Source organism: Chrysemys picta, chromosome 4, assembly GCF_011386835.1.
Source record: "Chrysemys picta bellii isolate R12L10 chromosome 4, ASM1138683v2, whole genome shotgun sequence".
NCBI lineage: Eukaryota > Metazoa > Chordata > Testudines > Emydidae > Chrysemys > Chrysemys picta.
Genome location: NC_088794.1, coordinates 108,818,602 through 108,839,976, shown reverse-complemented (window position 1 = coordinate 108,839,976; position 21,375 = coordinate 108,818,602). Strand labels below are relative to the sequence as shown.

The window sequence follows — 21,375 nt, the reverse complement described above, 5'->3', positions numbered from 1 at the left end:
CATACTCATACATATGTAAATACACAAAAACACAGACATCTCCCCACATGTCTTTTGAGGGTTATTGTGCAGGATGTTTAACCCTTTCTAGCCATGTGTCACAGTGGGACCCCTCCGGGGGGGCCAATTGCAGCGCTGTAATCGACCAGGGTGTAGCCCCAGCGCAGAAAGCTGTACGCCTCTCATTGGGGTGGTTTTTTACAGCGCTGCAACTGTGCAGTTTCTGCGCACTAAGTGGCTTGGCAGTCTGTACACATTGGCAGTTACACCGCAGAAGCTGCTTTACTGTGCAGAAACTTGCCAGTGTAGACAAGGCCTGAGTCTTTGGTTAGTGATTTGAACCATGAGTCTTTTTCCAGAACTGTGGTTCTGTTGTGTCTATACCAGAGGTTCTCAAACTATGGTCTGCAAGTTCCATTCTATGGTGTGTGCAGGCATGGGTCCTCTTATTATGTGTCTGGACTCTGGAGAAGACGCACATGTAAGGTGAGCTGGTGGCCTCAGGAGGTAGGTGAGAGGGGGCAGTAGGGTGAGAAGAGGGGGTTGGGGGAATTTAGGACGTGCAGGGCTATGGCGGCCAGAGAAAGGTGACTTTCCCCAGCTCCAGGGCTGCAGTTGCCAGGAAGAGACTCCCGTCCTTCCCAGCCCCAGCTCGGGGGCTGCTGCCGCGGGGGGGAGAGGGCACATCCATCGCATTAGAAAGTTAAGACTACTGATAATAGTTGTAGAACAAAAAAATGTTAATTTTTTTTATATAGCGTTTTTATCCAAAGCATTTTACAAGAGTTAGCTAACAGTACAAACAACATTTGGAAAGATCATTAAGTGGTCAGCCGAGACCCTCAGCAATTTTCAAGTGGTCTGTGGGGGAAAAAAAAAAAAAAAGTTTGAGAACCACTGGTCTATACCTTGTTATCTGCTTCCTGACTCCCAAAGTCTTGGAATTGCTGCTTGTATTGCTTTGTGGACAATTGGCAGTGCAGTAGGGATTTGGATAAGTGGGGTTTTGTGTTGGAGATCCAGACAGAAGTGAGTTAATATGCCAATAACTAGATTTCCTACATGGGTTCATACTGATGTATCATTTTTGGGTCTCATGACAGAAGTGGTTTCAAACATGGGTAAGATGCATAGTGCAAGCCTTCCTTTACTCTGATGCAGCCATTTACACTGGGGGATTGTACAGATATGTAGCTACGCAGGTATAAATTCCTGATATAGACAAGCCCTTAAAGAGGAGCTGATGCTGAAAATGCTGTTTGCATCATGTATTGGATTGTTTAGCTTCCAAGTTTGAAAATCAACATTTCCAGTGACTAGTGGTGCATATAATTATTTCCAGTTGTGTCTATAATAATATGCTATTCATTTTAGGGATCATGCCTTTTATGTATGTATTCTGAGGTGCTCATAATTATAATCAGACTATAGGAGAAAAGGAGTACAAAGCATATACTGTTAAAAACAAAGTAAATAGTTAAAATAGGACCTCTAAACTTCCTACAACACCAGCAGCGTTTGTTCCATCACTGTAGTTAATCCATTTCCTCCAGGAGGTGGTTGGTAGGTAGGTTGATATGGAAGAATTCTGCCCCTTATAGCGGGTTAAATCGGCCTAACTCCAGGGGTCACAGGGCAGGTCTTCACTACAGGGGGTGGGGGTCGATTTAAGATATGCAAATTCAGCTACGCGAATAGCGTAGCTGAATTCGACGTATCGGCGCCGTCCTCACAGGGGCGGCAAAATTGACCTCCGTGGATCCCCCTCGACTGCTGGTGGAGTAAGCGCGTCAATTCAGGGATCGATTGTTGTGTCCCGACGGACGCGATAATTCGATCCTCGAGAAATCGATTTCTACCAGCAGATTCAGGCGGGTAGTGTAGACCTTGCCACAGCCTGAAGTTTTTCACAGCGCTGAGGGATTTAGGGAGGAGGGGATGTTGCGCCGTTGTGAAGGGCAGTTTATGGCACTAACTGGCACTGGGCTTGCACCGTCCCCCTGTGCACTGGCCACGATCAGTGCGTGGCTCTCCCGTGCTGGCTCGTGCGCTTGGGATAAAAGGCAGGCGAGGTGGGCGGGCTCCTTGATCCGGGGATCGGGGCCTGTTGGGCGCGACCGCAGCGCTCGCGGGGACCTAGCAAGGCCGGGACGCAGGAGCGGAAGCGGGCGGCGGAGCAGGTTTCCGGGCGGACCGGGCCTGGGGACCGAGTTTGCCGCTGCACCGAGCGGAGCGGCCGGCCGGAGCAGAGAGGGAGCTAGTTGGGTGTCGCCATGAGCCGCCTGCAGGAGGACGATGATCCCTACGTGATCGAGGAGCCCAGCGATGAGGAGCCGGGGCAGAGCAGGTACCGAGCGACCCGGGGAGGGGGCGCTGAGAGAGTCCCCCGCAGAGCCTGACTGGGCCTGGCGTCCCCATGACTGACGCAGGCAGAGATACGCCAGTGCCCGGGCAGGACTCGGAGGAGTCACGCGAAGATTCTGCTTCTTTACTCTCCTCTTCTAATAAAGTTCCAGACTTCGGCCCCCACACGCCCAGCGTAAAGTGTTTCCATTGATAATAGCCGGAATGTACAGGCAGGCAAAGTGAGCGAGCTGCTGCAAGAGAACTTCTTAAGAGTCCCACCTTAATGAGCATAAAACGTGATGTAACAAATGCTGCATACAGTTCTTGTTTACAGCTCTGCCGAAACAACCTGCGTATGACGCTTTACCTCTTTCAATCTCAGATCTGATCCCTCCATCATTTCTTGCCACTGTAAAAATTGAAATTGATAATAAACCCTTAAAACCCGTAGTTTTGCACAACTGTGAATGTCTCCATTGAAAAATGTTTAAAAGTACATATCCGTATTAGCTGTTGAAATTATTTCTTTTAAAAATAGAATTCTGCCAAGCTTATCTATATTCCCATTTCAGTTTCTAGTCCTACTTTGTTTTATTTTCAGTGTTTGTTTTGGATTATTCTAGTGCCTTGTAACACCTTGAAAACTAAATTTATAGGTTTATTGGCATTGTGATTGCATCAGTGTAAGTAAGCATACATGGTTCATTGCAAGAACACTACAGGAACACAAGTCTTACATTCTCATAAAGACTTCTTGAAAATGGTCTTGTGCACTGTTGACTCCTTCATTCCCACACTGTGTCACCACACAAAAAAGTTTCTTATTGCACTGCTGCTGTGCATTGCCAAGAAATGAAGCACAAGGGGCATATACTGGAAGGGAGGCAGGCTGTAATTTATGGTGAACAGTATATGATTTCACTCAAATGCAATTTCCTCTTTTAAAGGAAACATAATTTTCTAGGACTTTTTTTCAAAGCTTGCTGCTGTGGTTTTTTTTTTTTTAACTTACAATCAGAGTAGTTTTTTGTTTAAACTGAAATATTTAAGACTCCACTTTACAATGCATAGGTAGATTGTTGTGCTTACCCACAGACCCACTGACTTCACTGTCAATTGCAGGATTGTGGCCTTAGTATATAGGCCAAAATGGAGCAGTTGTCCAACTAAAATGGTAAAATATGTCTAGTCATTAGACAGATAAGTTGTTCCAATACTTCAGAACAATTCAAAAGATATTTTTATTGCATCAATAGAGAGGTTGATATTTTAAGCCAATAATAATGGATTTTAATACTTAAATATCCTATAGCTCAGAAGATGAAGTGGATGTGCTTTTATATGGCACTCCCGATCAGAAGCGCAAACTGATAAGGGAGTGCCTTACTGGAGAAAGTGAATCTTCAAGTGAAGATGAGTTCCAAAAGGAAATGGAGGCGGAACTAAACTGCACCATGAAAACTATGGAGGGCAAGTGGAAGTCACTAGAAACAGGTAAATATATCTGTTTTAGTATCTGCTCTTCTATACAGTAGTCAATTATAGGGTGGCTGAGTTAATGCATTATTTGACCCTTCAGTTTGATTATGGGTGTGTTCACTGATAATCATAGCTGGACATCTGTGCTAAAATGATCAGCAATTAAATAGTTCACCTAGCCATTTAAATTAAACTACTATCAATATCCCAATGCTCATTTAGATGAATGGGGCATTTCACACTTTTCAGGGCTTTTCTTCCTTTCTTGGTCTTGCTGAGCTTCTGCTCTTTCATTTAGTGGCTTGCCTTCCTTGGTCCACTGCTCTTTTTTAGGGGATCTCCAGTCCTGTTCTCAGCCTGCCCTTCCTCCATGTACATGGGAGGCTGTCGCTGTACTTCTCCCCCTGCCTCCAGTGGCTCCCTGATGTTGCCAGGATTTGGATCACCCGCTCATAGAAGGAACAACAGGCAGCAGATTCCCTCCATCTGCTGCAGATCATCTTGAGAGCTGTCAGCCGCCACTTCTGACATATGGGACTTAGCCCCTATGACATGGGGCTCTAGGAAGTGGTCACCTACTGGCAATGGAGAGGAAAGAAGTAAAAATAAAATACTACTTATGTTACAAAGTGAAAAAGAAATTGCTTACTGCCCAGGAGCCCCCAGAGCTAGAAGAGTTTAATTGGAGAGTAAAGCTACACTAAAGGGTTTTTCTAGGGTAGAGTTTGTGATTCTGTTTTAACTTGAGTGAATTGATTGCTGATTAAATTGTGTTAACTAACAGAATTGCAAATGCTAATCTGGACATGCTACAAATATTTGTTCCAAGACACACACATCTGTGGTTTACCATGGCTGTCACAGAATAAATGTTTCTAGTCTTTGACTAGCATTTTAGATACACAGCCACTTTTTAAGTTTAGTGGTGCTGGTCTAACCTTAGTGGCTTTAAGCAATTTTCACAGCTGCTTTTGTAGGCTTTAAAGCTTTGCTTTCTCTCTGAGCACTTGTAATGTTCAGAAGACTTCTTAAGCGAAAATCAGATGCTTTTTAAGGCATCCAAAGCAGCTACAAGGATTCCCTTCTCAGAAGGAAAGGAATAGTGTTTGATGTGTTGAACTTAGTAAACCTCAGTCCCTGGGTGTGCCACAATTTTAAAGTGTTGGTATTGGTTAATGTATCGTGTTATAGCAAACAATGTTCAGTTCCATTTTGCGCTTTTCTAAGGGAAATTGGTACTGTTAGGAGGAGTATATTTGAATGTAATCAATTAGGGTGAATAACATGCACTTCAAACAGTGTCATTATTTTCTCAAAAAGCTATCAGATTGAAACTAGTTAAAATCAAAATGTGTTAACAGGCAGAAAAAAAGATTTTAAACCTTAGCCTCTTGACAGAACACTGATAAAAAATATTTTGAAAGCTAGTCTATGAACTGGGAGTATAATTACCTCTCTCACAGCAGCACTAAAAGCTGCTTCTGAATAGCCAAAGCTGTCCATCTCAAGAATGCTTCCCTCGGATATATTTCTGTTCTTTAAGATTCAGAGTGACATAGTGGCCAGGGGGATTAGTTTCTTACTGTGGAGGAGAACATGTGTTTCTTTGTTCCTGTTGCAAAATGCATAGTGAGGCATTCTTAATTACCTTCCCAAGTCACCTATTAAAAGGTCCATTTTAAACAGGATCTTTGATTTGCAGACATTTCAGCAAGGTAAATCTTGTTTTTTCAGTTAACTGGACAGAAGTGAACTTGTGCATAGTTTCCAGTTAATTATCTTTGTATTACCAAAGAGGCCATATAACACTTTCCTGGGTAGAGTTCCATCATTTGCAAATGATGGCTCACCCCAGACTATACTCTGACCATCCTTTTGAGCTGACATTATGTTCATTAGTTGCTTTATGATTGGTATATCTGTGCCTAGAGAAGATGATGTAGGTACATTTTATAAATTAGGCCCCAATCCTGCAAAGACTTCAGTGTGTGTAACTTTATGCGGTGTGTAGAGTCACATCGAAGCCAGTGCATGGAGCATCGTACGATCAGTTTAATATTTAGGAGTTTTAATAGCATTTACATAACACTATTTTCAAGATAAAGTTAGACACATCAGCTAGTGGGTTACTGGTGTAAACTGATATGTCTCAATTTAGACAGGTTCCCAACTAATGTGTCTAAATTTACCTCTAAATAAATTGTTAAGTAAGTGCTATTAAATCTCCTAAATATTAAACTAACCATATCATTCTCCATGCATTGATTTCAGTGGGACTACTCGCAGGGTAAAGTTATACATGTGCATAAGAATGGGATCGCAGTTGCTTTTTCAAACAGTTACAGAGAATGTGCCTTTGGTGATCCCTCGTCCTGAATTCACTCTTGGAGGTATAGTCTGTTTCTGTATATTGGGCTCATGATGGCTAATTCTGGTGTTTTCTTATTTTATTTGGTTATAATTTCATAAATAGGTACTTCCTCAAGTACTGGACAAGCTGGAACAGTCACCACTACAAAGTACTATGACGACATTTATTTTGACTCTGATTCGGAGGATGAAGATAAAGTAGGTAAATGACTGACTGAGGAAAGAGTTGGCTACCTCTACAGCAATATTCCCTGCTCCAGATGTTGAAGAATCCTCCCTAGAGTCAGGGATTGTGGCTGGAGAGGGTCTTGAGGGCAGGTGGTTAGGTTGGGGGCATGTACGTCATCTCACACCACCATCAAAATTCTGAAAAAGAGGTGGTAATTTATATAGCCTGGTGCTGCATTAATCCTTCTCTGGCAGTGTTCTGCAGAAGAGAGTGATCCAAGTCTTTGTTTTAATGGGGATTATTTGTGATTGTAGCACAGCAAAAATGAAGTAGAAACTGTCACTTTGGTTAATTAGTTAAATAGATCAGTGGTTCTCAGTCAGGGGTCCCAGGCCCCCTGTGGGGCTGCAAGCAGGTTTCAGGGGATCCACCAAAATAAATCAGAGAGGGGCCAGCATTAGACTCACTGAGCCCCACTATCCAGGGCTGAAGCCGAAGCCCGAGCAACTTAGCTTCGTGAGGGCCCTCTGTGATATGGGGCCCTGGGCAGCTGCCCTGCATGCTGTCCCGATTGCCGGCGGCTTTTAATCTACTGGTTTTGCAGAAAAAAAGTTGTTGTGGCACAGGTGGGCCATGGAATTTTTATAGCATGTTGGAGAGTGGGGGGGCTCAGAAAGAAAAAGGTTGTGGACCCCTGAAATAGATAATAGTTCTCCGTTCAATGGATCATATTATTTGGGAGGTAGAGTTCAACTATGTTCGCACAAATTTCCCAGGTACACAGGCGGCCAGGAAAAAAAAGAGACATCAGCAGCGCCGGATTCCTACTAACGATGAGCTACTCTATGATCCAGAAGAAGATGATCGAGACCAAGAGTGGGTGGACTCTCAGAGACGAGGGTAAGCAGCTGTAAACATTTTAACCCTTAAAAATATTCTTAAATATGCCGAGTAATTTAAAAGACTGTGCTATAAAGGCAGTATGTCTACAAGTTGTTTTGTTGATTCAGAGTTTCATTTGAAGTATATGAAATAAAAAAGCTTGTTTTAATACAGTGTTCACTTATCCACATTTACAGGTCCCTTTTTGTGATGCTCTGAACCTGTAGGTACTTACTTAGGGCCAAATCCTACTCCACATGAACTTCCCACTGACTTTAATGGGAGTTCTAGTAGGATTTGACCCTGCAAATTTCACCAGAGAAAGTAATGATTATAAGTGCTTCTTTATTACCACCCCATTTGCTTTATATTTTTATTCTTTTTATAAAAAAAAAAAAAAGCCTGATCCTGCAAGTCACCCATGTGTAGCACTCCCATTGAAGTCAAAGGGCGTTCCACATGCAGTGACCTTGCAGGATTAGGTGACATCTAATATTTTTTTTTATGTCCTGGCCTATTTTGATCAGCAGATTGTTTAGCTATAGGTCAGTGTTTAGTGTGAATGCATTTTTGTTTTTGACAGGCTTGGAATTTAGTGAGGCAGAAAAAGAGTGTTTGGATAAAATGGAAAGAGCCTGGAGCTTCTTTTCTGTGGGATTTTGGGGGTGTGTATGAAGTAAAAATCCTTTGGACTGCAGGAAAACTAGATTCTGCAGCTTAACAAGACCTGATGAAAGCAGAATTAAATGGCTTGTGGTGATTATACCTAGAAAAAATGCACCCTACTTCATGCAGAGCAAAGGATCATGATCCAAAATCCACACTCAGTTAAGATTCAAACTCCTGAGCAAATTTGGATTGGGAGAGCAGGGTTCCAGGAGGTATCAAACATTTGCTGTGGGGAGGCGGGGGTGTGGTTGTAAATATGGCTTTAAGGTTCAGTCTAGATGCCTAACCTGTAGGGATGGATATTTTCACCTGTTTGTTTACTTCTTGGAAGGTACCAAAATATAAGAAGAACTCAGCAGCAGCAGTCCAAACCTCCAGCCATTCCAAACAGTGATGCTGTTTTGAACTGCCCTGCTTGCATGACTACATTGTGCTTTGACTGTCAGAGGTAATTACTGAACCATAAACATGAAGTGATCTTTCTGTAATGTCTTATTTTCAGCTGCAGTGAAATATGTAATTTACACTTATTAGTTTTAAACAGAGCAGATGTATCATTATGGAAGTAAAGGTGTGGATTCAACACATGCATGCAATTATATTTCACCTTGGATCAGCAGTAACAAATCTAGAATTTTTCTGTAGAGAGATTGGGGTGGGACCAGTATGGAAATAAGCAATATGTAGAAGAGTGTTTTGCAGATTCACTGAATATTTATGAGACCGTGATTTGCACTATATCTAATGCTTTTCAGAAGTGTTACTCTTAAAGATCCTGTCTGTTTTGCAAACCAGTCAGTCAGCTGTATTTTCAGTCAATTTGTTAGTGGCTTGGCTCAACCTCTGAATGAATAAATGATCAAATACTCAAATGATACTCAGTCTTTGTGGTACGTTGATAGTTTTTCAGCTAAGCAAGAGTTTGAATATGGGGGGAAGTGGTAGTCACAACCAGATTAGTAAATATCCCTAGCAATATGATAATGATATGAAAGAATATTGGGTCACAGTGAACTAGTATTCCAGAGCGAATACAGAACATTGAGATGAAGGTACTGGATTCATGTTTGACTAGTTGCGGGAAAATGCCTCTGCTCTTGCCCAAAACAATTTCCTGGAGTGTTCAAATTATTTTTAACTCATCTGGACTTCACTATCCTAAGCATTATAATGATCTTTGGTGCCTAGTCTTATGTCCTTGACACTAGGAGTTAATTTTCTTAATATTGTAACTGAGTTTGTACCCACCTTATCCCAGATTTTTAAGAGAGAAATCTTAACAAAAACACAAATTTGAGAGGGGGGGAAATTGACACCTTCCTCTGAACCGTTGGCTGTCATCTGCTACACTTTGTACTTCTCACTTGGTCTCCTTTTGGGCTCTGTGCTGCATACAAAAGTTCCACGCTCTTCTTGAGATGTAGATTTTAGAGACTGTATAATGATATTCACAAAGGCCCAGTCCTGAGAAGTGTTGAGCTCTCTTATCTGTTTACCTTAATGGCAGTTGCCTGGTGTTTCAGGCTTTGAAAGGACTGCTTGGCTAAAATGGAGGAAGTCACTGTTCATACTGAGAAGGTCTTTGAAAGCCAAAACTGAATGAGAGAAGCTAGGTATGTCTGGGTCAGGTTCATGGTTGAATAACAGATGCAAAGATTTGGGATCATCTTAGCAGGAAAGAGTTGGGAAAATACAGCATGGAGATAAATTGAGGAACAGTAAAACAGAATTTTATTAGGATGGAAACAGGCAAACTACGTGTGTGTGTGTGTGTGTGTGTATAGTCACCCCTTCCTTGAAAGCTATCCTGCAGGTTGGATATGAATTGATCTTTCTAGGGTGAATATATTAGCTCAAAAATTTAACAATTTAAGATACTAAATTTAAATTGGCATGAGATTTGCGGTTCATAAACATTTTTCTGAAAAACAAAATTAGTTTTGGACTGATCTGAATCATGAGAAATGACAGGCTTAAAATGATTTTGAATATTTCATGTTGGGGGGGCAAATGATGGTTCAAATTCTGGCTTCTAATCTTTGTCCCATTTTTAGCAATAAATCATCATTCATGGTTCCATAGTAATATAGCTATGTAGTTCAGGGATGCTCATCAAAATAAGCATTTTATTTATTTATTAAACAGCTTAACTTCAAAGCTAAAGAAACGCTACATTTTCCTGGCTTTTGTAGTTGTGATTTTTATTTTGTTTCTAAGACTTCACTTTTGACAGGCTGCTAGTCCTTTGATTTGGTGTTTCCTGTCTTCAATCCTACCTTCAGCAGTGTTAACCAGTTTTGTGGAAGCAGAATTCTATCAGAGAATATGACCATTGCATTTTCTTCTCTTCTTCCTAGACATGAATCCTACAAAACACAGTACAGAGCAATGTTTGTGATGAACTGCTCAGTTAACAAAGAAGAGGTTCTAAAATACAAAGGCCCAGTGAACAAGAAGATAAAGAAAGGGCATAAGAAAATGAAACACAGCAACGAGATCACCACTGTGCAAGCAAATCAGGAAGAGGAGGAAGTATATCATCCAGTCAAATGTACTGAATGTTCAACTGAAGTGGCAGTCTTGGATAAAGATGAAGTTTTCCATTTCTTCAATGTTCTAGCAAGCCACTGTTAATGTGGAAAAACAGCTGTGCTGTTTAAGACTGTATGAAATCTCAAAAATGTGGACAATATTTTATCCTTTTAAAAAAAAAACAAAACCCTTTTGTATCATTTGAAAAGATTGAAAGAATCTTTGTAAAACTTCATGGAAGAGATATAGTTAACTGATCATATTTGGGAGCAATATTCTGTCAGTCCCTCAGATAGTGATAAAAGCATAGAGAGTTTAAATTCATGTACATAGCATGCCATATTTTTGTGTATTAGAACCATTGCTCATGTACATATGCAATATGTTGACATGTGTTAAACTGTTGCTTAGAATAAAAACGCTGTAAACTAGAGATCTTCTCCATACTTGGATTGAGTGATTTTTAGGGTGCTGATTGTGTTGATGTATTTGGATACTGACCCCACTAAAGTGTCTAAATATGGATGTTTTTATTTATGCACATTGAAAGGTTTTGTATTCTTCTTTTTGCTTTGTTCCCTGCACATCTCATTTAAGCAAAAATATTTAAACTTGGAGTTAAAAAATCCCTGAGCTTTAATTATAGATTGTAGGTAAGTAAGATAGGCTTTTTTGTGTTTTCTGTTACATTTTTTCCCATTTGTGGTGACTGATGGACATGTCTTAAGAAGAAGAAGATGTGTATACAATCAATTCTATTGTCATGGAAATAGCTTGGTTTTTTTCTCGTTGTTTAGTAGACTGACAATTTTTTTTTATGGCAGCAGTTTTTCTTATCTGGTAGTTTGGACTTTTTGTCAACCAGAATACAAAGTCACTGTCAAGTTAATGGTTGATCCATTAATCTGCTTGACAGAGCATATTCCCAGAAGCTAGCCGCTTGGTTTTGATTACCTAAGAGCACTTTTTCTGTTGCTGTGGTTCTCAGTATTTCTCAGACTTTTCAGATTGGTGATGACTTATTCAAAGTAAAATATTTTCATTACCTCCTTGTATTTACTTATGAAAGTGACAGTAAAAAGTATCAGTTATAAGCCTATATAATTAGTGTATGTATTTCGAGAAGTTGACAGAGAATACTTGACTTTGAAGGATAAAGGTGGACAGGGAGTGAGATTTTCTTTGCATGACTAATAACATTTTCAGTGCCTCAACCTCCCAGATTGCCTTTTGTGATTCCCCTGGGGCCCACAACCCACTGTTTGAGAAACACCGATATAGCTATCCAATGCTTCATCAAATCAAATAAGCAAACCTAGTAACCAAATGAGTAATCTGGAATTTTGTATTGAAGCATGCTGACCCTTTTAAGAATGGGTGCCATGAGCCCAGCTGGTGGTGGTGATTTGGCCCTCAAAGGCAGAGGAACTCTAGGAAACGTAGTTCCAGAGAGAAATCATGTCTCTGCTGGGACTACGTACGGTGAGCCTGGGACTGAGTTTGAAGCAGGCTGGGATGGAAATAAGACCTAGTTTGGCCTTTCCACAGTGACAGACGTAGAGTTGGGAAAGAGCTACAAGGGTGGTGGCAGTGGCGTGGAGCCAGGTGCAGCCTAAGAGCAGGACAAGATGTAGAAAGAGCCAGGGAAGGGGTGATGTGAGAAGGAAGAGACACAGGCAGGCATAAGCAGAGTGGCATTGGGGTGTGATACCTGCATTTAGCTAGGGGCTGAGTCCCAGGATTTCCTTCCATCCTCCCTTAGCCCTGCTCCAATAGGGCAAAGGAATTGTTGAGCCCAGGTAACAAACTACAGAGCCTGACGAGGGGCAAAGTGGACTACTTTAACACAGAAAGGTCACCAAAAAGTCTGTGTTGTATTTTCACACCGCCTCAGCTACTGTATAGCCTTTGGAGAGAGCCCTGCATAATTAGGAGTGAAGAGCTAGCTATTGAGTGCAGGGAAGACTGAAAGATTGTGTTTTTGGTGGATTTTGAACTTTTAACCGCTGGGTCAAAAGCATCATGACAGCCTACAAGGCTGGACTAGTAGGGAAACTGAGGTGCAGATGTATGACTGACACTTGAAAGGTAAGCCACTCCCCTACAGTGTTCTTTTGGATCCTTTGCTGATTTTTTGACAACCAGGTACCAGCACAGTGGCAGTGACCAAGAGTATTATCTATGCTTGTCCAGAAGGTTGCTGCTGTTTCTTCTGGATGTGGATCTTGCCAGTGATCCATAGCTTTGTCATTTTGGGATTACTGCAATTTGCTTGCACAGAATTAAACTGCTAAACTAAGAGCAGTGTTGTAACCATGCTGGTCCTAGGATATTAGAGAGACAAGGTGGGTGAGATAATATCTTTTGGGCCAATTTCTGTTGGTGAAAAAGACAAGATTTTTGAGCTTACACGGATCTTGAAAGCTTATCTCTCACCAACAGAAGTTGGTCCAATAAAAGGTATTACCTCACCTATCTTGCCTCTCTAAACTAAGAGCACTCGTACTTCAGCTGGTACAGAAGGCAACATTGCTGAGAGCAATATAAGGTGCTGGTTTTAATCTATAAAAACACTTAATTGGGTTGGGTCTGGTTACCTCAGGTTCTCTGTCCTTTTATAATACCGTGCCAGCTGAGATCATCTCAGGCACTCAAGCTCTGTTCCTTGGTTAATCATAAAGGGGTTCAGTCAGGCCATTTTCAGATAGGTGTCGTTGACTGTAGAACTTGCTTTCCCCATTAATTCAGCAGAGACTCAATCTGTTCAACTTCAGATCAATGCAAGGCTCATCTGTTCTCCTAAACTTTTTCTGGGGTGTGGGAATGGATGTGGTGGTGGAAGTATTCTTAGAGTCACCCAAATCCCTCCTGATTGAGTATATGTATTTTGGGACATTAGGGCCTGTGTGCAAAGAAGCACATCTTCAGAGTTTGAATTGTATAAAACACAATCTAAAGGGGTGGGGGAGAGAAATTCCATATGTCAGGAGTGTAAATACATTGGCAAATGGCAATCAAAAGATGGAAATAACTTTACAGCTATATTCAAAAGTCCAGATGAATTTGAGCACACAGACTTGCTAGAGTGACATAGGGAACCTTTTAAAGTAACTAGCTAAAATATAGTGCAGAGTGTTGTGTAATGGCATTATCTTCATAATATTAAAATATCAAATGGTGTTCCACATCAAATTGTACTGTGTATGTCACAACTGCAGCTGCTGCTGCTTTAAAAAACAAAACAAAAAACCATGGTTTGGCTTGACATTGTGCATAGAGCTATCCCTATATATGAAGCTATTCATACAGATGAAATTAATTTTTGTGTACTATTGACTAACTGTTTTTATTTTGTAAATAAATTTAACATTTATAAAAAAAATAATTCATTCAACCTTAGGGGAAGATAATTTAACACATGTTTCAGTAATAGTCACCCTTTTATCCTACGAATTTTAGGGAAACTACTTGCAGCTGATGATGGTGGAAATATGAACCAACAATTCTTATAGCCTCTATTTACTGGACTGCAAAAATGTGTATTATTGTAAGCTTTTTGTGAAATGCAGATAGCAGCAATCATTTGGCAGTTTCCAGTAAAATTCATCACTTTTTCTAGTAGTCTCTGGAAGTGTTAGAAATCTATTTTGCTAAATAGCAACACTGATTGATTTATAATAGTGGAATTCCAGCTGGAAAAGAATTATGACAGTTTGAGTCTCAGAGGGAAGAGTAAATCTTGTTGGCAGAGGAGCAGTTGAAGATCTTAAGCAGTGTAATTCTGATTCTTCTTGTACACCTCTACCTCACTATAACGCTGTCCTCGGGAGCCAAAAAATCTTACCGCATTATAGGTGAAACCGCGTTATATTGAACTTGCTTTGATCCACCGGAGTGTGCAGCCCCGCCCCCCGGAGCACTGCTTTACCGCGTTATATCCAAATTCATGTTATATTGAGGTAGCGGTGTAATTGCTGTCCTCTCAATGCAGACTATGTAGACTTTTGCTAAGAATGTCTTGAGTTTAACTGTGAAAAATGTAAGAGTAAAATCCAAATCCATCTCTGTGGTAAACAAGATGTGAAATATGTGCATGAGACACAGGCTATGTCTACACTATAATCTTAAGTCAACCTATGTTAGGTCAACTTAGAGCCACTGCATTAATTACTGCAATGGCTGATGTCCACACTACCCTCCTTCTGTCGGTGGTGTGTGTTCTCACCAGGAGCTCTTCCACCAACTGAAGAGCCAATTGAGAGCCCAGCTGAAGTTTTTGCTTTATTATGCCCCATGCAAGTTACAGGGTGGCTGAGGAGGCACACACCTGACTCCTCAGCCGACCTGGAACCTGCATGGGGCATATCAAAAGCGTCTTCTAACAGACGCTTTTCCCCTGTGCGGGTTGGGTCCGGGGAGGGGAGGCACCGTGTAGCTTCAGCTAGCCCGGGACTCCTACAGGTATGGAGGGGGGAGGCTTGGGGCTCCTGCAGGTGGGTGGCTTCAGCCAGCCTGGGGCTCCTCCGGGCGTGCGGCTTCGGCCAGCCCAGGGCTCTTCCAGGCAGGAGTGAGGAGCCTGCGAGGCAGCCCAAGCCAGGAACTTGTATGTTAGCCCGGCTTGGAGCAGAGACCCAGCAGAGCCTGGCTGGGGAGATGGGAGTCGGCTTTCTTGTCAATTTCATGGCTCCTGCGGACATATGCCCTATGTGTCTCATTGAGGTGGTTTTATTATATCGGCATAGCAGGGAAGTTACATTGGTGGCAGGAGCATTTCGGTATGCACACCTCAACTGTTTTGTCGATAAAAGCTGACTTTTGTTGACAAAACTGTGTGATATAGACAAGGCCTAAAATAGGGTTGTCTACCAGAAATCTGTATTCCAAACTTGTCCTGTTTGGGCACTGTGGGTGCTGGGTGGGGGTTGGCACTACACAGCCCGGGACCCCCACTGGTGTTGCAGGCCAACGGGAGCTGCTTGTGGCTTGTGGTGGGAGCAGTGCACAGAGCCCCCCAGGCCTTCCCTTCCCCTAGGAGCTGCAGGGACATGTGGAGCTGGGTAGGGAGCCTGCCAGCACTGCCAACCCTCCCTCCCCTCAACACCAGCAGGGGTCCCAGGCCGTGTGGTGCTGCCCACCCCTGCCCACCTCCCCCCAGCACAAGCAGGGGTCCCAGGCCACCCTCCCAGCACCCACAGTGCCCCCCAGCCACCCCCCAGAGCACCCACGGACCCCTGCCCAAGTTTTAGTTAGGGGCATATAGTAAAAGTCATGGACAGGTCATGGGCTGTTTACTGCCTGTGACCTGTCTGTGACTTCTACTAAAAATACCCATGACTAAAACGTAGCCTTAGTCATAAGTTGTAGTCCTTGGCTCCTTCAATAGGATCATTGTACATCGGATGTCCGTCGATGGGCCATCAAGCAGGCCTAGTGCTGATGCCAATCTATCCGGTGGTGTCACCCAGAAACACAGGCCAAGTTTGGAATACAGATATACCATACATATCTATGTCATAATACAAAGGTGATACAAACATATAAACAAGATTATCATACCTGGCCGATTATAACATTTTCGCAGATACCTCACATGACATATTTGGTTAGATTCCTTGCAGTTTTATAATATTGGCATGAACAATATCATAAAGTGTCCCACATAGTCCATACAGCATTACACAAGTGTCCCCCAATGTTGTTACTATGTAATATCTTCAAAATGACAGGTCCCAGTCCCTTTCAGACCACTAATTAAGCGTGATTGCCCTTCTACTCCAATGCCTTCAACTTCCAGATCAGTAACTCTTGCTCCAGGTGTAGGTCCAGTCAGGCATCTTTGTATCAACATACCCCTCTGGGTCTGTCTACCCATTCTGAAAGGTCTAATAGGTTTTCAGGACTGCTGTCTGTGGAGCTTACTTAAGTCAAAATACAATATTACAAATAGTAGGTTGGCATAGCACATATGCTATCAGTATTAGCTGTTGGGCCTGCCTATGGAGAGATCTCTAAGGCTTTTCAATGCCATGTGCTATGAGTTTGTGTTTGGAACTAAGGAAGTACCAGAAACATGGCAGAAGGACTATAAAGGCCTGCTGCATCATCTCCATTTTGTCTTCAGTCCTGAGTTTAACTTCAGTGTTACCTACCAGTCTTGGGAGTACCTGCTCTCACTTTTGCAGCCTGCCCTGACCTTGTCATTTCTAGTGAGGGCTGCCCTAGGCACCACCGTGTCACAACTTGGGAATAGTGAAGCTAGTCCCAAGGGTCCAGAGTCAGTACTACTGGCCCAGTTGGTGCAGGTCTGTTAAAGAGTAGGTGAAGTTCTATGCCAGCAGGGTCCATAAAATGGCTAGTGCTACACCCCAAGCAATATGTTTTCCATTTTTGGGATCTGTCCTCTCAACAGAGTGACTATAGGTATCCTGGTATCTTAGAAGAGCAGTCTGTATGTGTTTGTAATAGCTGATTACTTCTCCAAGTTGGCAGAAGCTTATCCACTACCCAATCAAGAAATACAAACAATTGCTAAGATACTTGTTGAGCAATTTGTTTGCCAGTATGGTATGCCTCACTTCTTCTGTATCAACTAGGGTCAAAACTTTGAGTTGTTTTGAGAGGCTTGTGACCTGCCGGAGATAAATAAGATCTGCACCCCACCGTTACCACCCATAGTAGGACAAACTGTTGCAAAGTCTTCACCATATACTGACAGATGTGTTGGCATTTTTTTGTAGACACCCAGTTGATAGAACTAGGATGTCCTGCCTCCCTTAGGCAGGATAGCCTATAGAACTAGTGTACTGTTATCCATGGTGTACATGCCACATATGAAGTTCAGGTATGAGATCATCTGCTAAAATTACTGGATGGGGCTGATGTTACTGAAGGGTATACTAATCCCTAGGTATGTAACCCAGGTGGCAGGTGTTCTCAGTACTGTCAGACAAGCAGCGAAACAGCACTGGAGTAAGGCCACTATCCCAGAAGGAACACACACTGACTTAAGAATATGTCTGCTTGGGTGTATCAGGAGTGTTAACTGGTTTGGGTTAGGAATCACAAAAGGAAAAGAAGCTTGAGTGCTAAGTTGTTACAGGAAGTACAGTAACTCCTCACTTAAAGTTGTCCCGGTTAACGTTGTTTCGATGTTAAGTTGCTGATCAATTAGAGAACATGCTTGTTTAAAGATGTGAAATGCTTCCTTCTAACATTGTTTGGCAGCCACCTGTTTTGTCCACTGCTTGCAGGAAGAGCAGCCCGTTGCAGCTAGCTGGGGGTAGTTGGAACCAGGGTGGACCAGCAGCCCCCATATCAGCTCCCCGTATCAGCTCCCCACTGCCCTAAGTTCTCTGTGCAGCAGCTGCCTGCAGTTCAGCTGTGTCCCTCCCCCCACTGCCATGTGCTGCTCCTGCCCTCTGCCTTGGAGCTGCTCCCAGAAACTCCCGCTTGCTATAGAGGGGGAGGGGGAAGAGGAGGGCTAATATCAGGGTGTCTCCCCCTCCCCCCTGCACCCCACTTACCCCATCTTCCATAGAGCGGGGGGGGACACACACTACGGAGGGAGCTTGGCCCTAGAATAGGGTTACCATATTTTAAGTGTCCAAAAAGAGGACACTCCACGGGGCCCCGGCCCAGACCCAACTCCGCCCCCAGCCCCGCCCCTGCTCTGCCCCTTCCTGGCCCCGCCCCAACTCTGCCCCCTCCCTTGAACCCTTCGCCCCTCCTGCCCCTCCCCCTCCCCTGCTTCCCGCGAACATTTGATTCGTGGGAAGCCTGAAGCAGGCAGGCAGCAGGTAAGCTGGGGCAGGGGGGCGCGAGGAGGCGCGGCCCAGTCCGGCCCCCCCGACCCCCTCCAGCAGCTGACCGGCCCAGGCCAAGAGGCTCTGGCCCTGGCGTCTCCCGCATGGCTCGGCCCGGGGGTGCCGGCCCCAGGCCGAGCACCACCGGCCCAGCCCCGACCCCCGGCCCCGCACTGCCGGCCCGGCCCTAGCCCCCGGCCCCAGCCCCCGGCCCCGCACCTCTGGCCCCCGGCCCAGCCCCGGCTCCTGGCCGAGCAACCCCGGCCCAGCCCTGGCCCTGGCCCCCAGCCCCCGGCTGAGCACCCCCGCCCCGGCCCCGGCCCCCGGCCGAGCACCGCCGGCCCAAGGCCCCGCAACGCCGGCGCCCAGCCCCGCACCGCCGGCCCCGCACCGCCGGCCCCGGCCCTGGCCGCCAGCCCCGCACCCCCGGCCCCGCACTGCCGGCTCCCGGCCGAGCACCGCCGGCCCCAGCGGCTCCGGCCCCTGGCTGAGCACCGTCGGCCCCTCCTTCCCTATTTTCCTGGACGTGTCCGGCTTTATGGGATTTCCTCTCGGACGGGGATTTGAGGCCCAAAAAGCCGGACATGTCCGGGAAAATCCGGACGTTTGGTAACCCTAGCTTAACAAGCAGGTGCTTGGGGTGGCCAAGGGAGAGGGGCGGCACCTGCGGCAATTCAGGGGCGGCAGGTCCCTCACTCCCTCTAGGAGCGAAGGACCTGCCGCTGAACAGCTGCCGATCGCGGCCTTTTTTTTTTTTTTTTGCTTGGGGCGGCAGAAATGCTGGAACTGGCCCTGCTGGTAGAATCTGAGAGTTAACCCTTGAGGGCTCAGTCAATTGCTAGTTCATTTAGCAGTGAGGCATTCCCTGGAAATTATCCCACCCTCTAACTCCTCCACCTCAACCAAGCTTCACAATCATCATCATTGTGTACCAGTATTACATTGTTTGTTTAAAACTTATACTGTGTGTGTGTGTGTGTGTATATATATATATATATATATATATATATATATATATATAGTCTTTTGTCTGGTGAAATTTTTTTCCCTGGAACCTAACCCCCCCATTTACATTAATTCTTATGGGGAAATTGGATTAGCTTAACATCGTTTTGCTTAAAGTCGCATTTTTCTGGAACATAACTACAACGTTAAGTGAGGAGTTCCTGTACAAAAGTCCATATGGGGTGGGTCAGATGGATGTCAGAATTCATCTGCATACTGGCTTCTAGCCTGGTTCTGTCTCTGACCATCTTGGCTAATAGCCATTGATGGACCAATCTTTCATGAACTTATCTAATATTTAACTGAACAATGTGCCAGATAAGAATGGACCTTTGGGACAAACACTGTCAAGTGAAAGCAGCAAAGAGTCCTGTGGCACCTTATAGACTAACAGACATATTGGAGCATGAGCTTTCGTGGGTGAATACCCACTTCTTCAGATGCTACCCCTTTGATACTGTCAAGTGGTTTCCCTGGGGAATCTCTAGGGGCAGGTGAATGCAAATTTCTCATCTCCAGTTATGCAAAATCCCAGCCTTTTGAAGCTACGCCCTGAAGATCATTGTCTGCTGATTACTGGATAACCAAATATGTAGCATACATAAAAGGCAATGAAATTAAAATATGCAATTAGAAGTATAAACAATTCAGTAGAAAAATCAACATTTATGTATGGAACAAATGAAGTAATAGAAGAGTCAAGTGTGAATTTCAGTGTTTGCAGGGTGAGGAATTACTTACAAAAATAAGGATTTTTAATAAGTTTTCAATTACAAAGGGAGTGGGGAATCATTATACTGGAAGTCCAAAACAGTATTGAATGTTATAGGAATGTACAACTGTTTCAAATATATGGATTCTTTGGGAGAGGTAACAGCATAAATATGACGCTAATGTGCTCTAAAGGCTCAAAAACAAAAAGGAAAATTAAAAGAACCCCAAAGGTATGTATGTATATGTTTATTTATTTTAATTTCATAACTTTTGGGTGTATATCTCATGATTTTTGAATACTGGTGGTTGTCAATCTATCTTGGGGTTGTATACCTATATTTAGTAAAAATTACAGAAGAAATTTGCTTTTGAGAAGGATTTCATGAAAGATATTATAGTGCCCTTAGGGCCAGATTTTTAAAGATATTTAGGCAACTAGTGGGATTTTTAAAAGCATCTAGGCACTTTTAAACTTTAAAAATCTGGCCTGTGGTGAATATTTGGGAACCAAGTTGTACACACAAGTGGTGACATATGAAAATGCACTGAGGGGCAAAATAACAGTTGCCAAAGACAATCCCCATTGAAGGCTCAAAGAACACTGTTATACATCAAACCAGACTTGTCAGCCTTGAAGTCATGTGGTCCCAGAGAATAAACTTTTACATAAAATATGAAAAAAAAATAGAACTAAAACCTAATATCCAGTACTGACAGGAGCAGTAGCAGAATTACTGTGAGATGTGATTGCAGAAACTACTAGCAACTATTAATATTTCCAGTATTGCTATTAAGATATCTATTAACTAGCATGACATTCATCTGCACAGTGTTAACAAAGGTAAATGAAGTGCTAAGAGTAATAAAAATATAATTTCAAAAAGTAAATAAAGGAGTGAAACTCCATTTAACAGTGGATTGCAAGAAAAATGCAGTCCAGTCCAGGATATCCGAATAAAAGGCAAGCCAAATATGTTTCCTGCTATGAGTTGTTACAGGGACATATAAAATGATAAGCGATTCTTTTAAACGTTGATAATTATCATTTTTGGACAGGAGGGCGTATGTAAAATATTTCACTGAATCAATCAAGTGTCCTTTAGCAGCTCAATAGGTGGCACCAGATACATTGGGACGCACCGCACTGTACCCTTAAGGGCACAGCCCTGGGCAGCAGGTGGTGAGATGCAGGAGTGGGGAGCATCCGCCTCCAACACCACTTTCCTTTTGCAGCCGCTGCAGATGGCTCAGCCCACCTGGGTAACTGTCAGCACCGCCCCTCTTCCCCCTCCAGCCCCCGCAACCCCGTCACCAGCAGGGCGCACGTGGTTACCACAAGAGAGGGCAGAGTCCGGGCAGCGGTGTCGGCAGGTGTTACTGAGCATGCTCAGTCCTCAAGCGCATGCT

General features: G+C 43.6%; 1 protein-coding gene across 1 annotated transcript; it reads left to right on the top strand.

The window, feature by feature from the left end:
* Positions 1-1,863: 1,863 nt before the first annotated feature.
* On the top strand, positions 1,864-10,877 carry EAPP (E2F associated phosphoprotein). Its single transcript, XM_065593260.1, has 6 exons — positions 1,864-2,347; positions 3,659-3,840; positions 6,299-6,397; positions 7,141-7,264; positions 8,247-8,363; positions 10,273-10,877. The coding sequence occupies exons 1-6, from the start codon at positions 2,274-2,276 to the stop codon at positions 10,547-10,549; spliced, it is 873 nt and encodes a 290-aa protein (XP_065449332.1). The 5' UTR covers positions 1,864-2,273; the 3' UTR covers positions 10,550-10,877.
* The last annotated feature ends 10,498 nt before the right edge of the window (positions 10,878-21,375 follow it).

Coding starts and splice junctions, on each gene's coding strand:
- EAPP (XM_065593260.1), top strand. CDS start 2,274: ATGAGCCGCCTGCAGGAGGACGATGATCCCTACGTGATCGAGGAGCCC. Junction 3,841..6,298: donor GTGGAAGTCACTAGAAACAG/GTAAATATATCT, acceptor TTTCATAAATAG/GTACTTCCTCAAGTACTGGA. Junction 8,364..10,272: donor TTGTGCTTTGACTGTCAGAG/GTAATTACTGAA, acceptor TCTTCTTCCTAG/ACATGAATCCTACAAAACAC.